General features: G+C 35.8%; 1 protein-coding gene across 2 annotated transcripts in view; it reads left to right on the top strand.

Annotated features, from left to right (window-relative positions):
- The window catches only part of banp (BTG3 associated nuclear protein), a 47,713-nt gene extending 33,755 nt beyond the window's left edge, over positions 1–13,958 (top strand). For both annotated transcript variants that reach the window (XM_079860007.1, XM_079860006.1), the window contains exons 12-13: positions 3,891–4,031; positions 12,533–13,958. In XM_079860007.1, the coding sequence (XP_079716133.1) occupies positions 3,891–4,031; positions 12,533–12,643 (252 nt within the window). In that variant the 3' untranslated portion in view covers positions 12,644–13,958. The remainder of the gene's footprint in view (positions 1–3,890; positions 4,032–12,532) is intronic.
- Positions 13,959–19,794: the final 5,836 nt, after the last annotated feature.

The raw sequence follows: 19,794 nt of genomic DNA, 5'->3' as shown, positions 1-19,794 counted from the left end.
ATTCTTTAAAACACATGCAAAAAGGAAAGAAAAATTGAGTCTAATTTCTTATAAGTTAACTTTTTGTTTTCATGTTGGTTTAATATGGTTTTGAAACACTTTTATACCATTTTCAGAAAAGCAAAATATTTAAGTACTCTAAAAATGAACTGCTGTGTAGCAATCAAGAAAAAAAAGTAATGACATATTTTCCTTACATCTTGAATACATGTGAGTGTACACATCATTATATACAAATGTATTTTCAAGCTAAAAAGTAGATTTTTATTTTTTTGAAATAGCATAAATTAATTCACAAATACCATCATTTACCTCATTTACAACCTGGACAACATTGGTATTTTCATAAAACATCTCTTTTTTTGAATGTTTATATTTTGCCCATACTACTCGACTGATTTTGCACATTTTTTTTCCAAATGTTAATAAGTAGTGAAACAGTTTTTTTCTTCTCCAAAGAAATAATAATAACAAACTACTTATTCTTGAGGCTTTTTCTTTATTATGATAAGAGAGTTGTATCACCCTGATTTTTTTTTCCACTTTTTCACCAAAAATATCAAAATGAATTTTAATTTAGAAATGAAAAACATGCTCAACATAGGAGAGTTGTATTCAAGTCAATTTATGTATGAAATGCATTTTTAATGTATTTTTGAATTATATGTTATCCTGTTTGAACCAACCCAACATCGTACGCTCTTAATTATTTCCACATGATTTGACTGGCAGCATCAAAAAAGGAGTCATTGTGGCAAAATTGGCATCCTTCCTCCATGCCATTGGAGACAGGGTGGGCACCGCATGGGTTTTCTATGAACTTAAAGCATGCCACTGACTCATGACTTCAAAGTCACCGTCTGCACTTGAAACTGGGGTAGGGGGCAGAGACGAACTGGATCTGAAATCGGGGTTATTGTGGGATTTTTGTGCAGTGAAGCAGATTTTCTGTCTCCTAATTGGGAGTGCATGACAGTTCTGTTCCCACTTGGGGAGACTCAGATTTGATTGTTTATGCCCACATAGGCGCTGATGTCGACAAGATGAACCGTAGAGGTGTCACCGCGTGGAGTCGCAGAAGAACTGTAATGATTGACGATTAGTGTTTAGTCTGAAGTTCAAGTTTCATTTAACGTGCCATCTATCCCGGATGGCTGTTTTTGAATGAACGTTGTGCATGTGGAAACGGTCAACTGCTGCAATGAAGAAATTACTGACTCACAGTTCAGGTTGAAGACTAGCACCAGTAATTGAAAAGAAGTCAGAGGATCCAAAACCATGGTGACCACATCAAAGCACATTTAGTGGTCAGATGATGTATAATCAATGATGTGTGCGAGCTTGCTTTGGGGCAATCAAACACAATGTACGATCATACAAGTGTTTTTGCTTGCATGTGCTTGTTTTGCGATGAGTAGGACCTTGGCACCGGATGGAGATGTGTTTGTGAGAGCACAGCTGGAGACTGGGCCTTCCACCGGACTGTTATGATGAGCGCTTGAATGTGTCTTCAGACTTGGCAATCAAGCAAAAGCATTCAAGCTGTCAGTTTTATAGTGTAGTTACATAGTTTTGCACTTTTTTTAACCCTGAAACAGCAAGTAGACAATTGTTTCAAGACTTGCAAAGAAACAAAAAATACATGCTGACAATCCTTTGATTTGACTAGCCTGATTAAGAAAATTTCCTCCCTTGGATTATGTCCGAATTCCTGTACTATTATAGTGCGTTAAAAAAAAATGTAAAGTGCTCCTATTATGCTTTTTAAAGAAAGGACTGCAAAGTTTTAAAGACAGAAGTGAACGACAAATAAAGGTATTGTCTCCCAAAAGAAGAAATCGATTCTGAACTGCCGAAACAAGTTGTCAGCGATTCCAGTCTCACTTCCGTAACTTATTTACAAATGTTTGCTACAAATTTGCGTAATGCCAGATATGGTCTTCATTGGTGTTCACTGTCACGAACAACACCTACTTTGACCCACCATCAGACATTGAAGCTGAGACCTGAAGAGTTTGGTCTGTGTTGTCGAGAATACGCTGTTTTCTATTCTGTGAAAAAAAAAATCCACTTTGTATGAACTTCTAAAGAATGAGGACTCACGCAGGTATTATTATTATAAAACCGATGCCAAAAGATAAGGACTCGCGCTGAAATGGTTATGGTAAAACTGACAACAAAGGATGAAGACTCGCACTGGTATTGATACGGTAAAACTGATGACAAAGGATGAAGACTCACACTGGTATTGATATGGTAAAACCGAAACCATCGTTACTGTTCATATCTCTGTTAAATGCTAAAATTCAGAAATGGTAATTGCCATTTTATTTCCGACACGTTCTGTAAGCGGCAGACCAATCTCTTCAGAATCTCAGCAGATGTAGTACGTTAGCCGGATGTTGTTGGCCTATTGTAAATACTTAGTACTGGACTCCCCTCTCATGTGACATGCTGTTTGCAAACTGTATGCAAGTTTGGACATTTGAACTTCCTACAGTGTGAAAAGAAAAGCGTAAAAACAGGTGCACATTATTGTGGTTTACTGGCAGGCAGTTGCATAAACTATAGAATAAGTGAATCATTAGCAGATTAAAATGTAAACTGTGAGAATTTTAATTTTGTTTAAACAGTGAGGTGATGGATATGCTAAATTAAGTTAGAAAAGAACAATCATCAAGGACTGAAAGGAACAAATTGGTAATAGCTTTAGAAAGGAAAGCACAATGATTAATTTGCATAATAGATTGCAGCATACTTCATTTCATTTCCATATAAAAAACAGAATATCATTTGAGACCTTCCACTTCCAAGAAAGTAATGTTTTGAGGAAAATGTTTTATTCTAGCTGCAGTGTTGGAGAATAACTAACTAGAAGTGCTACTTAGTTAAATGGATAGTTTTCCTAAAAATGTATTCTGTCATAATTCGCCCACTCTATTCCAAACCCATATGACAATCAGAAAACTCTGCAAAATATTTCAGTATTGTGTAGCTATTACTGTAACTAGATCTTTTTAACAAAAGAAGTTTTGTAACTCAACACGTTCCACAAAGCATCATAATCCAGACATATGTTTTTAGAAATGCTTGATACATGTTAAATTTACTATTTGTATATGTATGTTTTAAAATGTTAGAAACAGGAAGAATGTTATTAAGAATAAATTATCAAAGTCATGGGAATTTCTATAATGAATTCATTTTAAAAATAAAAAAAAACAAAAATGATGTAAGTCATCACCTGCAGCACTTCATATATGCTTTTGAAATACATGTTTAAAGAAAGCATTTTTTCCCTGTTTTTGAGTACATTTTTTTAGTATTTTTTTGTCAAGTTTTTATAATTGCATATATATATTTGTAAGTTTAGTACTTCAGTACTTATTTACTTTTTTTCCATTAGTTGGCAAGGCAACATTTCAAATATATATACATATATATATATTTTTTAAGTTTCTCATCTAATACTTTTATTTTACTTCATTTCAGTTACCGAAAATGTTTTTAATAGTTTTTGGTTAACAACACTGATGCATCTTTTAGATAAAAAGTACCCAGTATGATTAGCTCCATGACATTTAAATGCTATTCTGCTGACTGTCAGCTGGTTGTTTTCAATCCTTCATGTGACAGATATTTGTGTTGGTAATTTAGAGAACAGCCTGCAGTAAATTGGTGTCTGATTCCAGTTTGACGGCTACACAATTCACATGTTAGACAACTTTAGTCACTGAAATTAGTCACATTGTCACTTAGGAATGACTCTTACCACAACTATTAAGCCATGCTGGAAACATTAAGACTGTTCCAACTGACAATAAACATTTAAGATAGTTTTACCTAGTAGTTTCCCATAGTGCTAATGTTTCTCTTTTTTCTTTCTCCAGGTGCTAAGAGGACCGCAGCTCATCGCTGTGGCGTCGACCGATGGTGCCGGCGGGGTTGACGCATCGCCTCTCCAGGGTAACGATATTCAGGTGCAATACGTCCAGCTGGGAACGGTGACCGACCACACTGGCACAGTACAAGTGAGATAAGCCAAAACACACACAAACACAACTTACCATAGTAACGTTTTCATCAACAACGTTATCTGTGGCGTATAACCATTTTATTTCACAGAGGAATGTTTTCTGTCGCAAAACGACCACCGATGTTGCACGGGTGTTGCGATGAATGTCATCTCCACCATTCTGATCAATGGTGGGCGGCAATTCTGCTCAAACACCGCAGGGTGGCGTAGTGGCCAGTATGTGTTATCTATTCAAGTCTTTAACTCGCTCTCTCACAATGTGTTCTTTGAAGAAATCACACCAGTGATCTTAACCTGTTCCCCACTCTCACTTTCGGCTAATCAGCAACCCACATCAGTTTGTTTTTCCTCGGAATAATAAATAGCCTCAAGTTGTTCTTTTCCTCCCTGTCTGTTTTCTCATTTTTATCCCCGTTTCCATCTTACGCTCTGCATCAAGCTCTCGACATGCTCAAGCCCTCCTTGATGTGTTTTTACTCTAATCACTTCCCTATGATGCCTTTACCGCGTTTCAGGATATATGCACTCTTATATGGCGTGCGCTCATATTCAAACACATTTAGAGGTTTGACAGTCATTACAGGTCACCACATTTCCCCAGCTGCTCTCACGTGTTTGGTTCATGTGAGGCTTCAAGCTAGGGTTGAGGAGCACAGGCACAATTTGACTTGCATACTTGCACATCTGCTTTAATGTTTCTGTCTTTAGATAAACAAACTGTTTTAAATCTGAAACAAAGAACAGTCTGTGATTAATCGAAATTAGTGACAAATTTTGTGCTTGGTAAGGTCAAAAAACTATGACAATAAAATGATTTAGATTAATGTATACAGTTGGCAAAAAAAGATATTGAAAAACTCTAATAATAATAATAATTTATAATATTATAAGAAAAATAACAATGTAGAAAGGATTGATTTAAATAATTGTCATACATTTTATAAAAAAAAATTAATTGCTGGAAACAAGGTTCCGATGGTCATGGAAAACCTGTAAATCAGAGAAATAGTGTGATTTCTAGGGCTGAAAAAATATAAATAGCAAAATGTATTAAATTAATGAGTACATAAAAATACTAAAATAACATTAAATAACTAAAGCTCTAAACTATTTAATAGGGTATATGTCGAACGTCGCATTACGAAACCGGAAAACAGAACGCATCGCTTCCGGTTCAGGTCTTTTGTATGTGCTTCTTGCATTTTTTTACTGTTTTACTCAAGATAACTTAAAAGGGGCGAGCAAAGATGATCATAACCAATGTCCCTCGCATGTGAAGATCGATATTTAAAAGTAAAAAAAAAAAATAAATCTTCACACTAACGTTTAGATATTTAAATAGAATAAAACGGCAATAACAAAGTGAGATAGGTAGGTTAGCTGATTACCTTAAAATTCCATAGATATCGGCGTCAGTTCATACGGCTGTTAACACTTTCTATGACAAGCGGATGCAATGAGACCAGGTTTCCGGTTTCGTCATGCGACGTTCGACATATACCCTATTGGCTAGAAAAATTTGTTAAATATATATATTTTTTTTATCATGGAAAAGTCATGCAAAATTCCTGTAATGAACAATTTAGTCTATTTTAGCTAAGCTCTAAAATAATTAATTGACAAAAAATACTTTAATTTACTTTAAAATACAAATAAGACTGGAAAAGAGTGGTTACCTAGTGGAAAATGTGTTTTAAGTTTGATCTGTTACCATTTGAACGTTTTTGTAATTTTGCATACCATCAAATAAAACTGCCTATGGACTAAAACTAATGAATATAATGAAATGTTGACAACATTTTTTTCAGTTGAGACCAAACGGCAACCTTCCGATCTCTCTTGAAACCAACACGGAAGTGACTTAAACTGCAATTCATAGACTGGCCACTAGAGACAGGCTCCAAAAGAGAGTCAATCCCATGTTAACAAGCCCAACTTTACAGCAGAACAAACTATGTTTACAGCCTGGTACAAAAAGTGGTTTTGGTCTATATAGCTAATTGTGCCTTTCATGAAAACTGTGAGGGGGGTGATTTTTTTTATAACTCATCCATTTATATTATATTTAGCGTTAAAGTTCTACATAATTAAGGGTGTGGCCACTTGAGTGACAGGTGGATTGCTGCTGCTGTCACTACTAGCCGTTTGTCTGCTGTCTATTAGCAATCACGTCACCTCAGCTAATCCCACCTCTTTGCCAATTTTCGGATATCCAGGAGTGACGCGCTACCAAGATGGCGACGGCTGGCTCCGCCCAATTTGGGTACTAGTATTTGATTTTGCAAATAGTTTGTTTCAGAAAATAAAAGTGTCAACACAATGTATCGTACTTGCTCTGGCACTAGTTTTGGATGAAGAGATGTGCTTGTTATTGTCATTTGTTATCGTCGTACAAGCAGAATGTGGCGATTAGTCGCTGTGTGGTATTTGTCCCGCCCCTCTTCCACTGTGATTGGACGACTGGGTAAGTGACAGTGGTGTCACAGTGATTACCCAAAGTTGAACATTCTACAACTCTCGGCGACCGGTAAAAAAAGGCAGAGAGCTCAATCGTGAAATAGACACTCGACGCCTCGTCACGCTGCTGCCGCTTTAAAAATGCTGAGCTCCCATTGAAAACAACTGGGAAAATACGCTTGCTTTGGGGGGAAAAAAGCTTTGGTGGACACATGGCCTAAGAGACAAAATGCCTGTCTAAAACAAAACAAAATGATGTAAATAGGAACACTGAGAACAGACATTTCAGTGCCCTTTGTTGTTGACCATCCCTCTTACATTAAAAATTCCCAAACACTCCACAGACACTTACGCCACTGGCACGCACCCCCAGTATGGCTTTTGTGAGTGAGAGAATGTGAGCTATTTGGTAACAGGAACGAGGACAAGGCTTTTACCACAGTTGCTCTTTAAAGTGGTTAGGCTGGTATAACTAAAACCTCTTTAGACAGAGACCTTTGGGCGCTTATGGTTTAAATGTTCTTAAAGGGCATTTCCTTCATAAAGTCAGTACTTTTTTTCTATTTTGCTTTGCTAACACACTTTCCTGGTCTTGTTGTGCTTGATTAATCAGCACACGTTATTTCAAAAGAAATAAAATCTTTCATTAAAATGTAACACCTTGCTCCGCCTCTGAAACGACTCTCCTTCACAGATGACTTTGTACAAAACAAAGTTGTTGGAAAATGTTGTTAATGGATTTGATGCGTGTGTAGAACGCCGCATGCGTAGCATTTGTCGCAATCAACCGAGTAAATCTTTGCGAATCGGTTATAGATTACTGCTGTTTTGTGACGAACCACCTGTTATCGTGACAGGGATTAAATATAAACAGCTGCCAGAGGAAATTAATAATGTTTATGGCATGAGCTCGTAGAAAAACTACCTGCTTTGTTTACATGTAAATCCATTCTGTAATACTTTATTTTGATGGTCCCTTTAGACATTCAGTTGACTATAAGTAACTGTGTAACTACATGTCAACTAACTCTTTTTAGAGTATTAGTAGACTGTTAATATCTGCTAACTCTTTATTTTGATGCTCCACCAACAGACAATCTACTGACTATAAGTAACTTTGCAACTACATGTCAACTTATTCTACCAACCCTAACCTAACAGTCCTAACACTCTAATGAGAGTTAGTTGACATGTAGGTGCAACGTTACTTAGTCTTGTCAATGTCTCAAGGAGACCATGAAAATAAACCATACATTTATTCATGGTTTATATCTTGCTCTCTAGTTTTTTCAATTGTAATATTTAAAATCAAATTTGCTTGCTCTTAACTCTTAAATAAGTAAAATAAATGGATATAGGCCTTATTTATTTTATATGCTTTACATTTTACATCAAAACTTTAGGTTGAGTGGGAAAAAAAATATTCAAAATTTATTTCTAATGTGTCCTAACCAGTAGCAACTGTTCTTTATGTAAAATTTTGTAAAAAAAAAAAAAAAAAAAAAAAAAAATATTGTAAAATGAAATATGTAAAATAATAAAGAAATGCTGTATTTGTGGACATTAGGGAGAAAAAGTGATTACAAAAAATGTATAAAAGTGGCCCTCAAGGAAAAATTCAGGTCAATTTAAATGTACTTTATAAGTGAATTTTATGTGGACAAAAAAAAAGAAAAAATATATATGTATATATAATAATTACAAAAAATAAATAGAAACTTATTGGACCCCAGGGCAAAATTAAAGTAAAATTTAAACAAAATGTAAACGATTTTAGCTATTTATTTTTAATTTACTGACCCATTAAAACCTATTTGATGAGCTCTGAGGTTGTGTCCAGTCATTTTGACCCGTAGAAGTTTTTCTTTTTCCCGAAAAACCTAGTTAACTTATATTTTCGTGATTTTTTTTTTGTTGTGTCCTAATTAAAAAAAACAAGTTGACAAAAAGATTGAATCCAATATTTAGTGATAATATAGCATAACAAATGTGATTTACAAGCAATTTTTAAAGGCCAGTCATTTTTTGACCAGGAACATCAAAGACGATACAGGGTTTTCAACGCTAAGAAGCCAGGAAATGACATCAAAAGTATATCTTTTTTACTAGGTTGATTTTTAAACTCTAGAAAAGCTTAATAATTGGGCAACTTGTAGTCAGTTCAATCATTTAATTTCCATCTGAAATGATTTCAGACAGCTGTCCTCGCATAGATGATGCTCTGCTGGCACTCAACCACCATCCTGAGGTCACTGCGCCATGTGAATTTCAGGATTATTGAAATCGCTCTCTGCTGCACAAAAACATGTGGTAGTGTTTACGGACATTTTTTCACGTACACACCCCTTCATTTTGTTCTTGTTTTTTACTTCATTTAATAGTTTCCATATCAGACATTTGATCACCACAGATAAAAAAATATGGTTGAAAATAAAGAGAGGTTTCCGGCCAGGAAGGTCTGTTCTCTGTAGAGTCTGATAGAAGTGTCAGTTCACTTACTCTGTTAAACGATTCGGTCGTGAACTCCCTCGTTGGCCCTAATGAGTGCCCTCTTGTGGAGCCGTGGGAAATCGGCCCCTGAGGACTTTGCTCTTAACACCTCGGATGAAAAGCACAGCCCGCGAGTGTCTCGCATCAGACGGGCTGTGTTTTAAGAGTCTTGGCACTTCTGGGCCGTGCCCTTGAGTACAGTTTGAGCCTTTGCACCGTCCAGGTGTGCGGTCTGTTCCCCTGGCATGTGTTGCGGAAGGAATGACTCACTCCACATACTCTGAAGTGACTCATCCTGCAATGTCTCCCCCTGCATCACTCCCTCCATCTTTCTTTTTTTTCGAGGGAGTGTTTTTATTTCGACGACTGAGATAAAGTGTAGCCTTTTTCTGACCCTTTACTTTTCCTCTCTTTTTCCATCTCTTGTTGTTGTATTGGTCTTTGTTTTTGTTGTATCAATCTGTACACCTGTCAGCATTGTGTTCGTCTGCTTTCACTGCCTTCATCAATATGGTAAAAGGGGACATGTTAAGCCTGGGCGAATGGCGGGATGTACAGTGTGGCGATTGATATGTATACACACGGTATTTTAATAGAACAACCGTATTGCAGACAGATACTTCTGTTGTAGATTTGTTTTTAATGCAGTGGATTCCTTTTTGACAGTGTTGACACTATTGATATGGTGCATTAATGTGGAATTCAGATGATGTGCGGTCAGCTGTGCACTAATGTCATAATACTGTACTGGCTTCATATTTCTATTGTTTTACACTTGAGTCTTGTCAAGTTCTTGTCTCAAGTTTAACATAATGTGAAGCTTTTTGTAATTATGCCAGACTTGGTTTAATTGAATTGCCCTCAAGTCAATCAAATTCCCCCAGAAATTTATAAAAAAAATACATAAAATCATTTTGGAAGTATTTGACACACACACACACACACACACACACACACACACACACACACACACACACACACACACACACACACACACACACACACACACACACACACACACACACACACACACACACACACACACACACACACACACACACACACACACACACCATCAGTCAAAAGTTTGGAACCATTACTACTTTTAATGTTTTTGAAAGAAATCTCTTATGCTTATCAAGCCTGCATTTATTTGATCAAAAATACAGAAAAAACTGTAATATTGTGAAATGTTATTACAATTTAAAATAATGGTTTTCTATTTAAATATACTTTAATCAATAATTTATTTCTGTGATGCAAAGCTGAATTTTCATCAGCCATTACTCCAGTCTTCAGTGTCACATGATCCTTCAGAAATCATTCTAATATGCTTTATATATAAGTGCTGGTCAGAATTATTTGCCCCCTTGGTAAATATGATCAAAGATGGCTGTAAAAAATATATATACACTCACCTAAAGGATTATTAGGAACACCTGTTCAATTTCTCATTAATGCAATTATCTAATCAACCAATCACATGGCAGTTGCTTCAATGCATTTAGGGGTGTGGTCCTGGTCAAGACAATCTCCTGAACTCCAAACTGAATGTCAGAATGGGAAAGAAAGGTGATTTAAGCTATTTTGAGCGTGGCATGGTTGTTGGTGCCAGACGGGCCGGTCTGAGTATTTCACAATCTGCTCAGTTACTGGGATTTTCACGCACAACCATTTCTAGGGTTTACAAAGAATGGTGTGAAAAGGGAAAAACATCCAGTATGCGGCAGTCCTGTGGGCGAAAATGCCTTGTTGATGCTAGAGGTCAGAGGAGAATGGGCCGACTGATTCAAGCTGATAGAAGAGCAACTTTGACTGAAATAACCACTCGTTACAACCGAAGTATGCAGCAAAGCATTTGTGAAGCCACAACACGCACAACCTTGAGGCAGATGGGCTACAACAGCAGAAGACCCCACCGGGTACCACTCATCTCCACTACAAATAGGAAAAAGAGGCTACAATTTGCACAAGCTCACCAAAATTGGACAGTTGAAGACTGGAAAAATGTTGCCTGGTCTGATGAGTCTCGATTTCTGTTGAGACATTCAGATGGTAGAGTCAGAATTTGGCGTAAACAGAATGAGAACATGGATCCATCATGCCTTGTTACCACTGTGCAGGCTGGTGGTGGTGGTGTAATGGTGTGGGGGATGTTTTCTTTGCACATTTTAGGCCCCTTAGTGCCAATTGGGCATCGTTTAAATGCCACGGCCTACCTGAGCATTGTTTCTGACCATGTCCATCCCTTTATGACCACCATGTACCCATCCTCTGATAGCTACTTCCAGCAGGATAATGCACCATGTCACAAAGCTCGAATCATTTCAAATTGGTTTCTTGAACATGACAATGAGTTCACTGTACTAAAATGGCCCCCACAGTCACCAGATCTCAACCCAATAGAGCATCTTTGGGATGTGGTGGAACGGGAGCTTCGTGCCCTGGATGTGCATCCCACAAATCTCCATCAACTGCAAGATGCTATCCTATCAATATGGGCCAACATTTCTAAAGAATGCTTTCAGCACCTTGTTGAATCAATGCCACGTAGAATTAAGGCAGTTCTGAAGGCGAAAGGGGGTCAAACACAGTATTAGTATGGTGTTCCTAATAATCCTTTAGGTGAGTGTATATTTTTTTTTAAATGCATTAATCTAACCTTTCATTGAAGTAAAAGAATTGAAAGTGGGGGGAAATCACATTATGAAATAAATGTTTTTCTCCAAAAACACATTGGGAACAATGGTTTGCCCCCTTTTATTAAATACTTTTTATTAACCTCCTTTTTCCAAGATTAGGTTAGGGTACAGCTCTGAGTCTTCTCCTATAATGTCTGATGAGTTTGGAGAACACCTGACAAGAGATCAGAGACCATTCCTCCATACAGCATCTCTCCAGATCCTTCAGATTCCCAGATCCATGTTGGTGCTTCTCTTCAGTTCAGCCCACTCATTTTCTATAGGGTTCAGGTCTGGGGACTCAGATGGCCATTGCAGATGCTTGGTTTTGTGCTCAGTGACCCATTTTTGTTTTGATTTTGATGTTTGTTTTTGGATCACTGTCCTGTTGGAAGATCCAAACATGGCCTGTCATAAGATTTCTAGCACAGGTTGTCAGGTTTAACTTTTTTGTCTGTTGGTATTTGATCGAATCCATGATGCCATGTATCTGAACAAGATGTCTAGGACCTCTGACAGAAAATTAGGCCCACAGCATTAAAGATACAGCAGAGTATTTCATTTTACACATGGGGTACTTTTTTATCCCTGTATGAACCAAACCCATCTTAAGTGTTTGTTGCCAAAAAAGCTAATTTTTTGTTTATATATATATATATATATATATATATATATATATATATATATATGTGTGTGTGTATATGTAGCGTTACATAACCTGTTGTAACAGGTAGGACTGTCTGTTTTCCAATAGAACGTTCAGGAAACCAGTTTAAAACAATCATTATTTTTCCAGTTGCATTTCATGTTTCTACTAGCACAACACTGTTTAACACTTTAAAACTCATTGACTGTTTTTTGTCCTCAGGCTGAAGCTCTGACTCCAGGTCTGCAGGCGGAGATGGACGTAAAGGAGGCCATTCAGCTTCAGCAAGCCGAGAACGGAGAGGTGGTTCAGATCCAGATGCCAGGCACTTGAAAAACCTTCTCACATATGTTCATAAACAATGATATTCGGCTAGAGCGTCAAGGAGAGGGCGAAACCAAGAAGCGTGGCCACTCAAGCTCAAGTTCTCAACCGAAACCACCGCTGTCATTCAACAATTATTGACTAAATCCAAGTAAAACAAATGCAATTTGTTGTAATGCATCAGCTGGTTTGGAAACTACTGGCCGTTTCCCACCAATAACAGTCGCAGTGTGCTTAGTAACATATAAACAATGCTGGCTTCATCTCCAGCTCATCCAATCTGGCACTGAACTAAACAGAAAAGAACAGAAGGCTTTTCCTCTTCGGTCTATCTGAAGTACCTCATATGCAAGGAACAAGCATGGTTAACTAAAGATTCAAGCAGACGGTTGAGTTACTGGGCTTAAAGCGGTCACTTAAACTACCCACGTGTCATTTCAGCATCACACTTTGTAGACTTTGACTATCATATATATTATGAATCAGCAGCTATGTAAAAAAGCTTCAGTTCATATTTCATAATCCAAAATCTTTCCGTTTTGCTATCCTTTTGTGATGTTTTTTGGTGTGTATGTGTGTGTTTGTATTGGTGAAAGACTGGGGTATGTTTTGAGGTCCGCCCCGTCTTCATTCATCAATAATCAATTTGTGTTCAGAATGGTTAGTCTAAATATTTTTAGTTTCAAACAGCTTTATTGTACAGAGAAAAAAAAAACTACTGAAAGTTTTGTGGAGCTTTTGTAGGGCAGTTTACTAATACACAGTAATATGACGACGGTGAACTGTGTTAACGTAGTATATGAAATATGTACTTTTTCATACATATATATATATGTATGTATGAAGGATTTGTTCAAAATGAATAAATGAGCGTTGTTTCCACATACAGTGTCCTGAGTAACCAATAACAGCAGCTTTACCTCAGTCTGCCAGATGACTTTAGTGAAATTTCAGCACAATTTCGGTTGTAAGAACGGTAGTGTGAAGCAAAGCTCACACAGTCAAACCAAGCGGATTTCTGTTGGTCAACGAATCGTGAAGAATGAATGCAACCCACTTGAACACGAGCAAAATCTGTATCAAAACTTGTTTGCCCTCATTCAAAACTCCCGATCATGTGGATTCCTATTGAAATGAGTGGATTTCACCTGTGGAATTTCATACTGTCTACTATTATTTCAGCGTCCAGTAAGTAAACGGGACAGTATGCAAATTTTCCATAAAATACCGGATTGACCTAGAGCACCACACAAGTACCGAGTTGCCTATGCATTTTCAGTGGGATGAATGAAGCTGGAAGCAATCACTCATTTGATTGAACTTTTTTTTAAAAAAAAGTTTTAATAAAAAAAAAAAAAAATTCAATAGCCGATTTTAAAATTACCCCAAATTATAAATATGTGGTAATAGTCTTACCGAGTATCAGTAGATATTTATTATTATTAACGTTAAAGTCATTATTTCAACCCTGTGACAGAAAGTTTGGAATTCATAGACTGTAAATTCTGTGTTCCTTGTAATTATATATATATATATATTTTTTTTTAAATGGTAATATATTTCTCTTTTAAAACATGTTTTGTGTCAACTCTGTTACATTCTAATTATTTTGGGGTTGCAAAATATTCAATAAAGTCATATTTATAACAAGGTTGAACCGGGTTTCTTAAAATAAAATAAAAATTAATTTCAATTAAGGCAAAATTTAGGTAGAAACAAAGTTGAATTTCAAGTTTAGATATTTTGCATTACACTAAACAAATGCATCAAATAATTATTACGTTTTCTGGTAAATCATGAGGACAAGCTTGGCACACAAGTTTAGTTCCTGACAACAGCCCATTTACTGCACAGTATTCAAAACAGATCCGTTCCAAGCAAAGCCATTAAGCACAAACATTATTGCAAATTAAGTGTCGGTGTTGATTCGTGTTTCGCCACTGAACAGTCATCACATGCATTGTGGTTTAATAATTGCAAGCTAATGAGTGGGAGTGATTAGAAGCAAGCGGCGATGATCTTGGTTGCTATGTTTATTTTATATTTATGTGATTTGCTTCAGTTGACCAGAACACCATAGTGTGTGAAAATGTTTTGGTTTGTTAGATCACCATATTCTCTCTGGAGACCCCCCAAAAACTCCTACTCTGACTCCCTCGTCTGTAATGGGACTAAGTCAACCTCTCCCCCATTCCGGATGGAATATCCCAGATTGTAAAAGTCTTGAATTTTAAGGCCGTTGTCATGGCAAGGTACACGACTCACTTGCAAGTTTCTCACTCATCCTTTCCCACTGTTGAGGGTTTTCGTCAGATTATTTGTCTCTTTGGGGCAGGGGCGAGGACAATAAAAAAACCTTTTGTTGAGTTTTCCCACGCACACTATAACGCAATGGTGTATTTTGGATCGCGTGCAGAAACAGCTCGTATTAACGCTGATAAAAACATCTCTCTATTTCCTTTTGTTTTCTTTTAGTCTCAAAGTCTCCTATTACCCGTCTTCTGTACGCCATCCATCCGTCTCTCTTAAGGAATCTATCGCTTTCTTTTTCCTCCGATTTCCGATTGTTCTCATCCTCCCACTCTTTTTTCGGTTTGTGTCTGGTGTTTTTTTTAGCTTCCCTCCTTCTTCGCTACCATTCTGTATTGGCCTTGTCAGAACTTGGACTCCCTTTTCTCTAATAGGGCCTAGTTGGCTTCTCCCTCATTCCAGAAGATGGATGAAATACCCCAGAATTTAAGGGTCTGGAGGCCTTTCAGAACCCATACTGAGGGTCGGACCTCCAGGACTGTCGACAATCGGCGAAAACACAGATTTGGTTGCCTCTCTCTGGGGTGCCGATAACCTCTATTTATACATGGGATAGTTCCCACTAGGCAGTTTTCATGTCATATTAGTCTTTATATATTGGATAAAATGTCAAACTCACAGTTTTTTAATAATGATGAAATCATATTAGTTTTCTTTTATCATAATACAAATGCCATTGTCAGTGGAGGATGTGGGGTGAATTGTAAATCATTACACTTCGATTTGCACAAAGTTGCCATTTTTACCACGTCTCTGGATGGAAAAAAAAAATCCTCTTTTCTTTTCTCTAATTGTTGCTTTCTTTTTTAATACTAATTAGTTATCCTTTCCCCAATGTGCTCAACATCACTTTCCACTTTGTTATTCCAATTATTCTTAAACCCTTTCATGCATATTGCTATTCAAAAAGCATTTTCTGGCATTTGCATGGGTTTGATGACAGTTGCACATCAGTCTCTACAGTGGACACAAGTGCATCTTCCTATACATTGCCAACAAGTGGCAAGCTGTTGTGTGTCGATTCTTTCCCCCCTTCACACCAAGATGGCCAATGGAATGAAATGAGAAATGCCAAGTTTCTCCGGAATATCCACCCATTCCTTCTATCCTAGGAGACTATATTTCAGCTACAATTCATACTATTACTTTTTGAAAATACTTAATCTGCAGTAACTTTTTTTTTACTGCATATAAATATATTTGTGTTCTTAGAATGTAATTTGCATCAACATCAAAAAAGTAATGTGATTACATAATGTATGTGACAATGCATTACTTGACTCATTACATCAAAAAGTAATCTGATTACATAATGCACGTTACTTTTAATGCATTACTTTACGTGTAACGTCAAAAAGTAATCTGATTAAGTAATGCACATTACTTTTAATGCATTACTTGTAACATCAAAAAGTAATCTGATTAAGTAATGGACGTTACTTTTAATGCATTACTTGTAACATCAAAAAGTAATCTGATTAAGTAATGCATGTTACTTTTAATGCATTACTTGTAACATCAAAAAGTAATCTGTTTACGTAATGCACATTACTTTTAATGCATTACTTGTAACATCAAAAAGTAATCTGATTAAGTAATGCACATTACTTTTAATGCATTACTTGTAACATCAAAAAGTAATCTGATTAAGTAATGCACATTACTTTTAATGCATTACTTGTAACATCAAAAAGTAATCTGATTACGTAATGCACGTTACTTTTAATGCATTACTTGTAACATCAAAAAGTAATCTGATTAAGTAATGCATGTTACTTTTAATGCATTACTTGTAACATCAAAAAGTAATCTGTTTACGTAATGCATGTTGCTTGTAATGCATTACTTTACATAATCAGATTACTTTTTGATCTAACAAGTTAAGTAATGCATTACAAGTAACATGCATTACGTAAACAGATTATTTTTTGATCTAACGAGTAATGCATGTTACTTGTAATGCGTTACTTTACTCGTAACATCAAAAAGTAATCTGATTACGTAATGCATATTACTTGTAATGAATTACTTTGTTAGATCAAAAAGTAATCTGATTACGTAATGCATGTTACTTGTAATGAATTACTTTGTTAGATCAAACAGTAATCTGATCACGTAATGCATGTTACTTGTAACACATTACTTTACTCGTGACATCAAAAAAGTAGGCTAATCTGATTGCATTATGCATGTTACTTGTAAACATTACTCGTACCATTAAAAGATCTGATTACGTAATGCACGTTACTTGTAACACATTACTTTACTCGGAACATCAAAAAAGTAATCTGATTGCGTTATGCATGTTACTTGTAATGCGTTACCCCCAACACTGCTCATTTCAGATGAGAATGAAAAGCCTGATGCTTGGTTTTCTCAGAGGAGGGCTGTGATAGAAATGTGTCCATCTTGAACATAATCAGAATTATCTGCTAATAAGGGTAAATTGATACTCTGGTACTCTGGAGAGAGCATCTGAGTTGGGTTTCCACAGCTGTACCTTGACAGGCTGTGTAGATCTCTAATGGAATCACGTCCTCATGTTCTGATATCAAAGATACACAAAGTTCAACTTGTATGAAGTTAAATTGCCTTTGGAATATTTTGCATTTATATATTTTTTTTATACATTTTATAGTTTTCACATGATTTTATAAAAATATGTGAAAAAACCCCAAAACATTTCAAATCTTGTTTTTCATGCCCAAGAGCAATAAAAACACATAGGGAAAAAAAATCCTGATTGAGGTTATCATAATTCATGCATGAAAGGGTTAAATAACAAAAGCTGGGTCCTTAGGAACATCATACTCCAGGCTGTGACATCATTTTTTATTTGTAAAACAACAGCACTTACATCAGTAAGTATTCACAATTGATTTATGGTACATAGTATTGTAGAATTATTTTGTTTTACTCAAAAACCTTCCAACTTGTTTGAGTAAATTGTATAATTGGTATGATAACAACAACATTTCAAAAGATCATTTTGAATCCATTTTGTTAATCCATCCTGTAACATTCCATCCTGATAGGAATGTGTTTTGTTTGCAGACTGTTGGGAATTCTGTTCATTTCTTTATTTCCATCCTGTTGCTTTCCATCCTGCTAAAAATCATTTGAACTTTTTATTTCCATCCTGTAACATTCCATCCTGATAGGAATCTTTTTTTTTTTTTTTTTTTTCATCCTGTTACATTCCATCCTGTTGGGAATTATATGTTAATAATCGTGTTAACTTCTTTATTTCCATCCTGTAACATTCCATTCTTATAGGAATCCTTTTTTTTTTTAAATCATGTTACATCATGTTAGGAATTTTGTTATTGTCTTTATTTCTATCATTGCTAATAATTCTGTTAATTTCAATATTTCCACCCTTTGATGCATCCTGGATTATTATTATTATTTAATGAAAACAATCAAATTATAATTAATAAAGTTTATGTGTTTGAGCTTGACCAGAACATATTTCTGAAACTCTGCTGTATCCTTTTATAGAATTATTTCTAATACAACACATTTTTTAAAATGTTACAGAGTTCAAGTCCCAGTTCTATATAACAGAAGTAAACCACGAAAAGACGACATGTACTGAACTGTATCTTTGTTGGCTTGACCTACATGTCCACTCTGAATTTTTTGTTTATAGGTTTTATCTAATGCAGAGTAACTATTTTTCCAAGCCAAAACATGAAAGTGGTCAGTCTCCAAGAAAATAATTCAACACTTATTGATCTGATAACTAAGTGCAAGACGTGGAGCAGTCTGGCACGCGCACAGCAAACAGGAGACAAGTTCAGACTTTTTATGACCCTAATGTTCCCCAGAGGCGTGTTTTATGTTTTTGACTCCATGGGTTCAAGTTCTGTGTAATGATCATTCAAGTGAGCTCATGTTTTTGTGTGTGGACTCATGCCTGATGTGAATTTACAGGTTTCTTTTATTTGCAGGGTCTTCTTAGCAGAACGCAAATTACGTGGTACGACGATGACCTACATGAGTGATTGATTTCTCATGCATTTACTGTATTACATTATCTTTTAATATGGGATTTGACCTTGCGTTGAAAACTGATTAAAAAACGATCATTTCATCATTTAAGACACCAAGCAACACTCCCAAATCTCCCAAAAGACTCCGCTGATGCTTATCCAATTCTTTTTAAAGAAACGACATAAATTTCTACTGCTTAATTATGAGAGGAAGAGGAAATTTTATCTGTATCTCGGTTAGATATTATGGAAAAACCTTTCCAACATCTTATATTTTTAGCTACAAATAACCTCTATTTCTTGTAACCTGATTGTGGGGGCTGTAGATAGCTCATTTTATTACTAATTTTCAATTTAACACGACACTTTATATGAAGTGACTTGTTATAGTTTGCCACACTCAAAATAAAAAAACTTTAAAAAGTAAGGTTGCCTTAATTTTAAGTTCATTGAAATTAAAACATTGAGTTAATACAATTAAGGAGATTGGTTTAATCAACAGAAACTCAAAATATTATGTTATCTGAACCACATAAACAATCTAGTTGTTTTGTTTTTTGTTTTTTTAAAAAGTGTATTTTGGGGTTAATAAGGGATATTAAAATATGTATTTTCCATTAAAATTGTTTGATTTCACTACTAAACCCAGAGCTTCATAATCTGAGGATATTAGTGTTTTGTATCATGAATATATACAATTTGTTTGTGCTATTTACTATAAATCCCACTTATCTGATGTGCTGTTATCACGTGCAGCGACATTCATACACTTTTGGTACATTTTGAGGCCATTGCTTTATTATTACGTAATAATATATTATTTCTGCATCCTCAAGCGTTTGTAGATGTGGACTG

Source organism: Squalius cephalus (assembly GCF_949319135.1).
Source record: "Squalius cephalus genome assembly, chromosome: 23".
NCBI classification, from domain to species: Eukaryota; Metazoa; Chordata; class Actinopteri; order Cypriniformes; family Leuciscidae; genus Squalius; species Squalius cephalus.
Note: the sequence above shows the minus strand (reverse complement) of the source record. Positions and strands in the feature narration are given on the sequence as shown.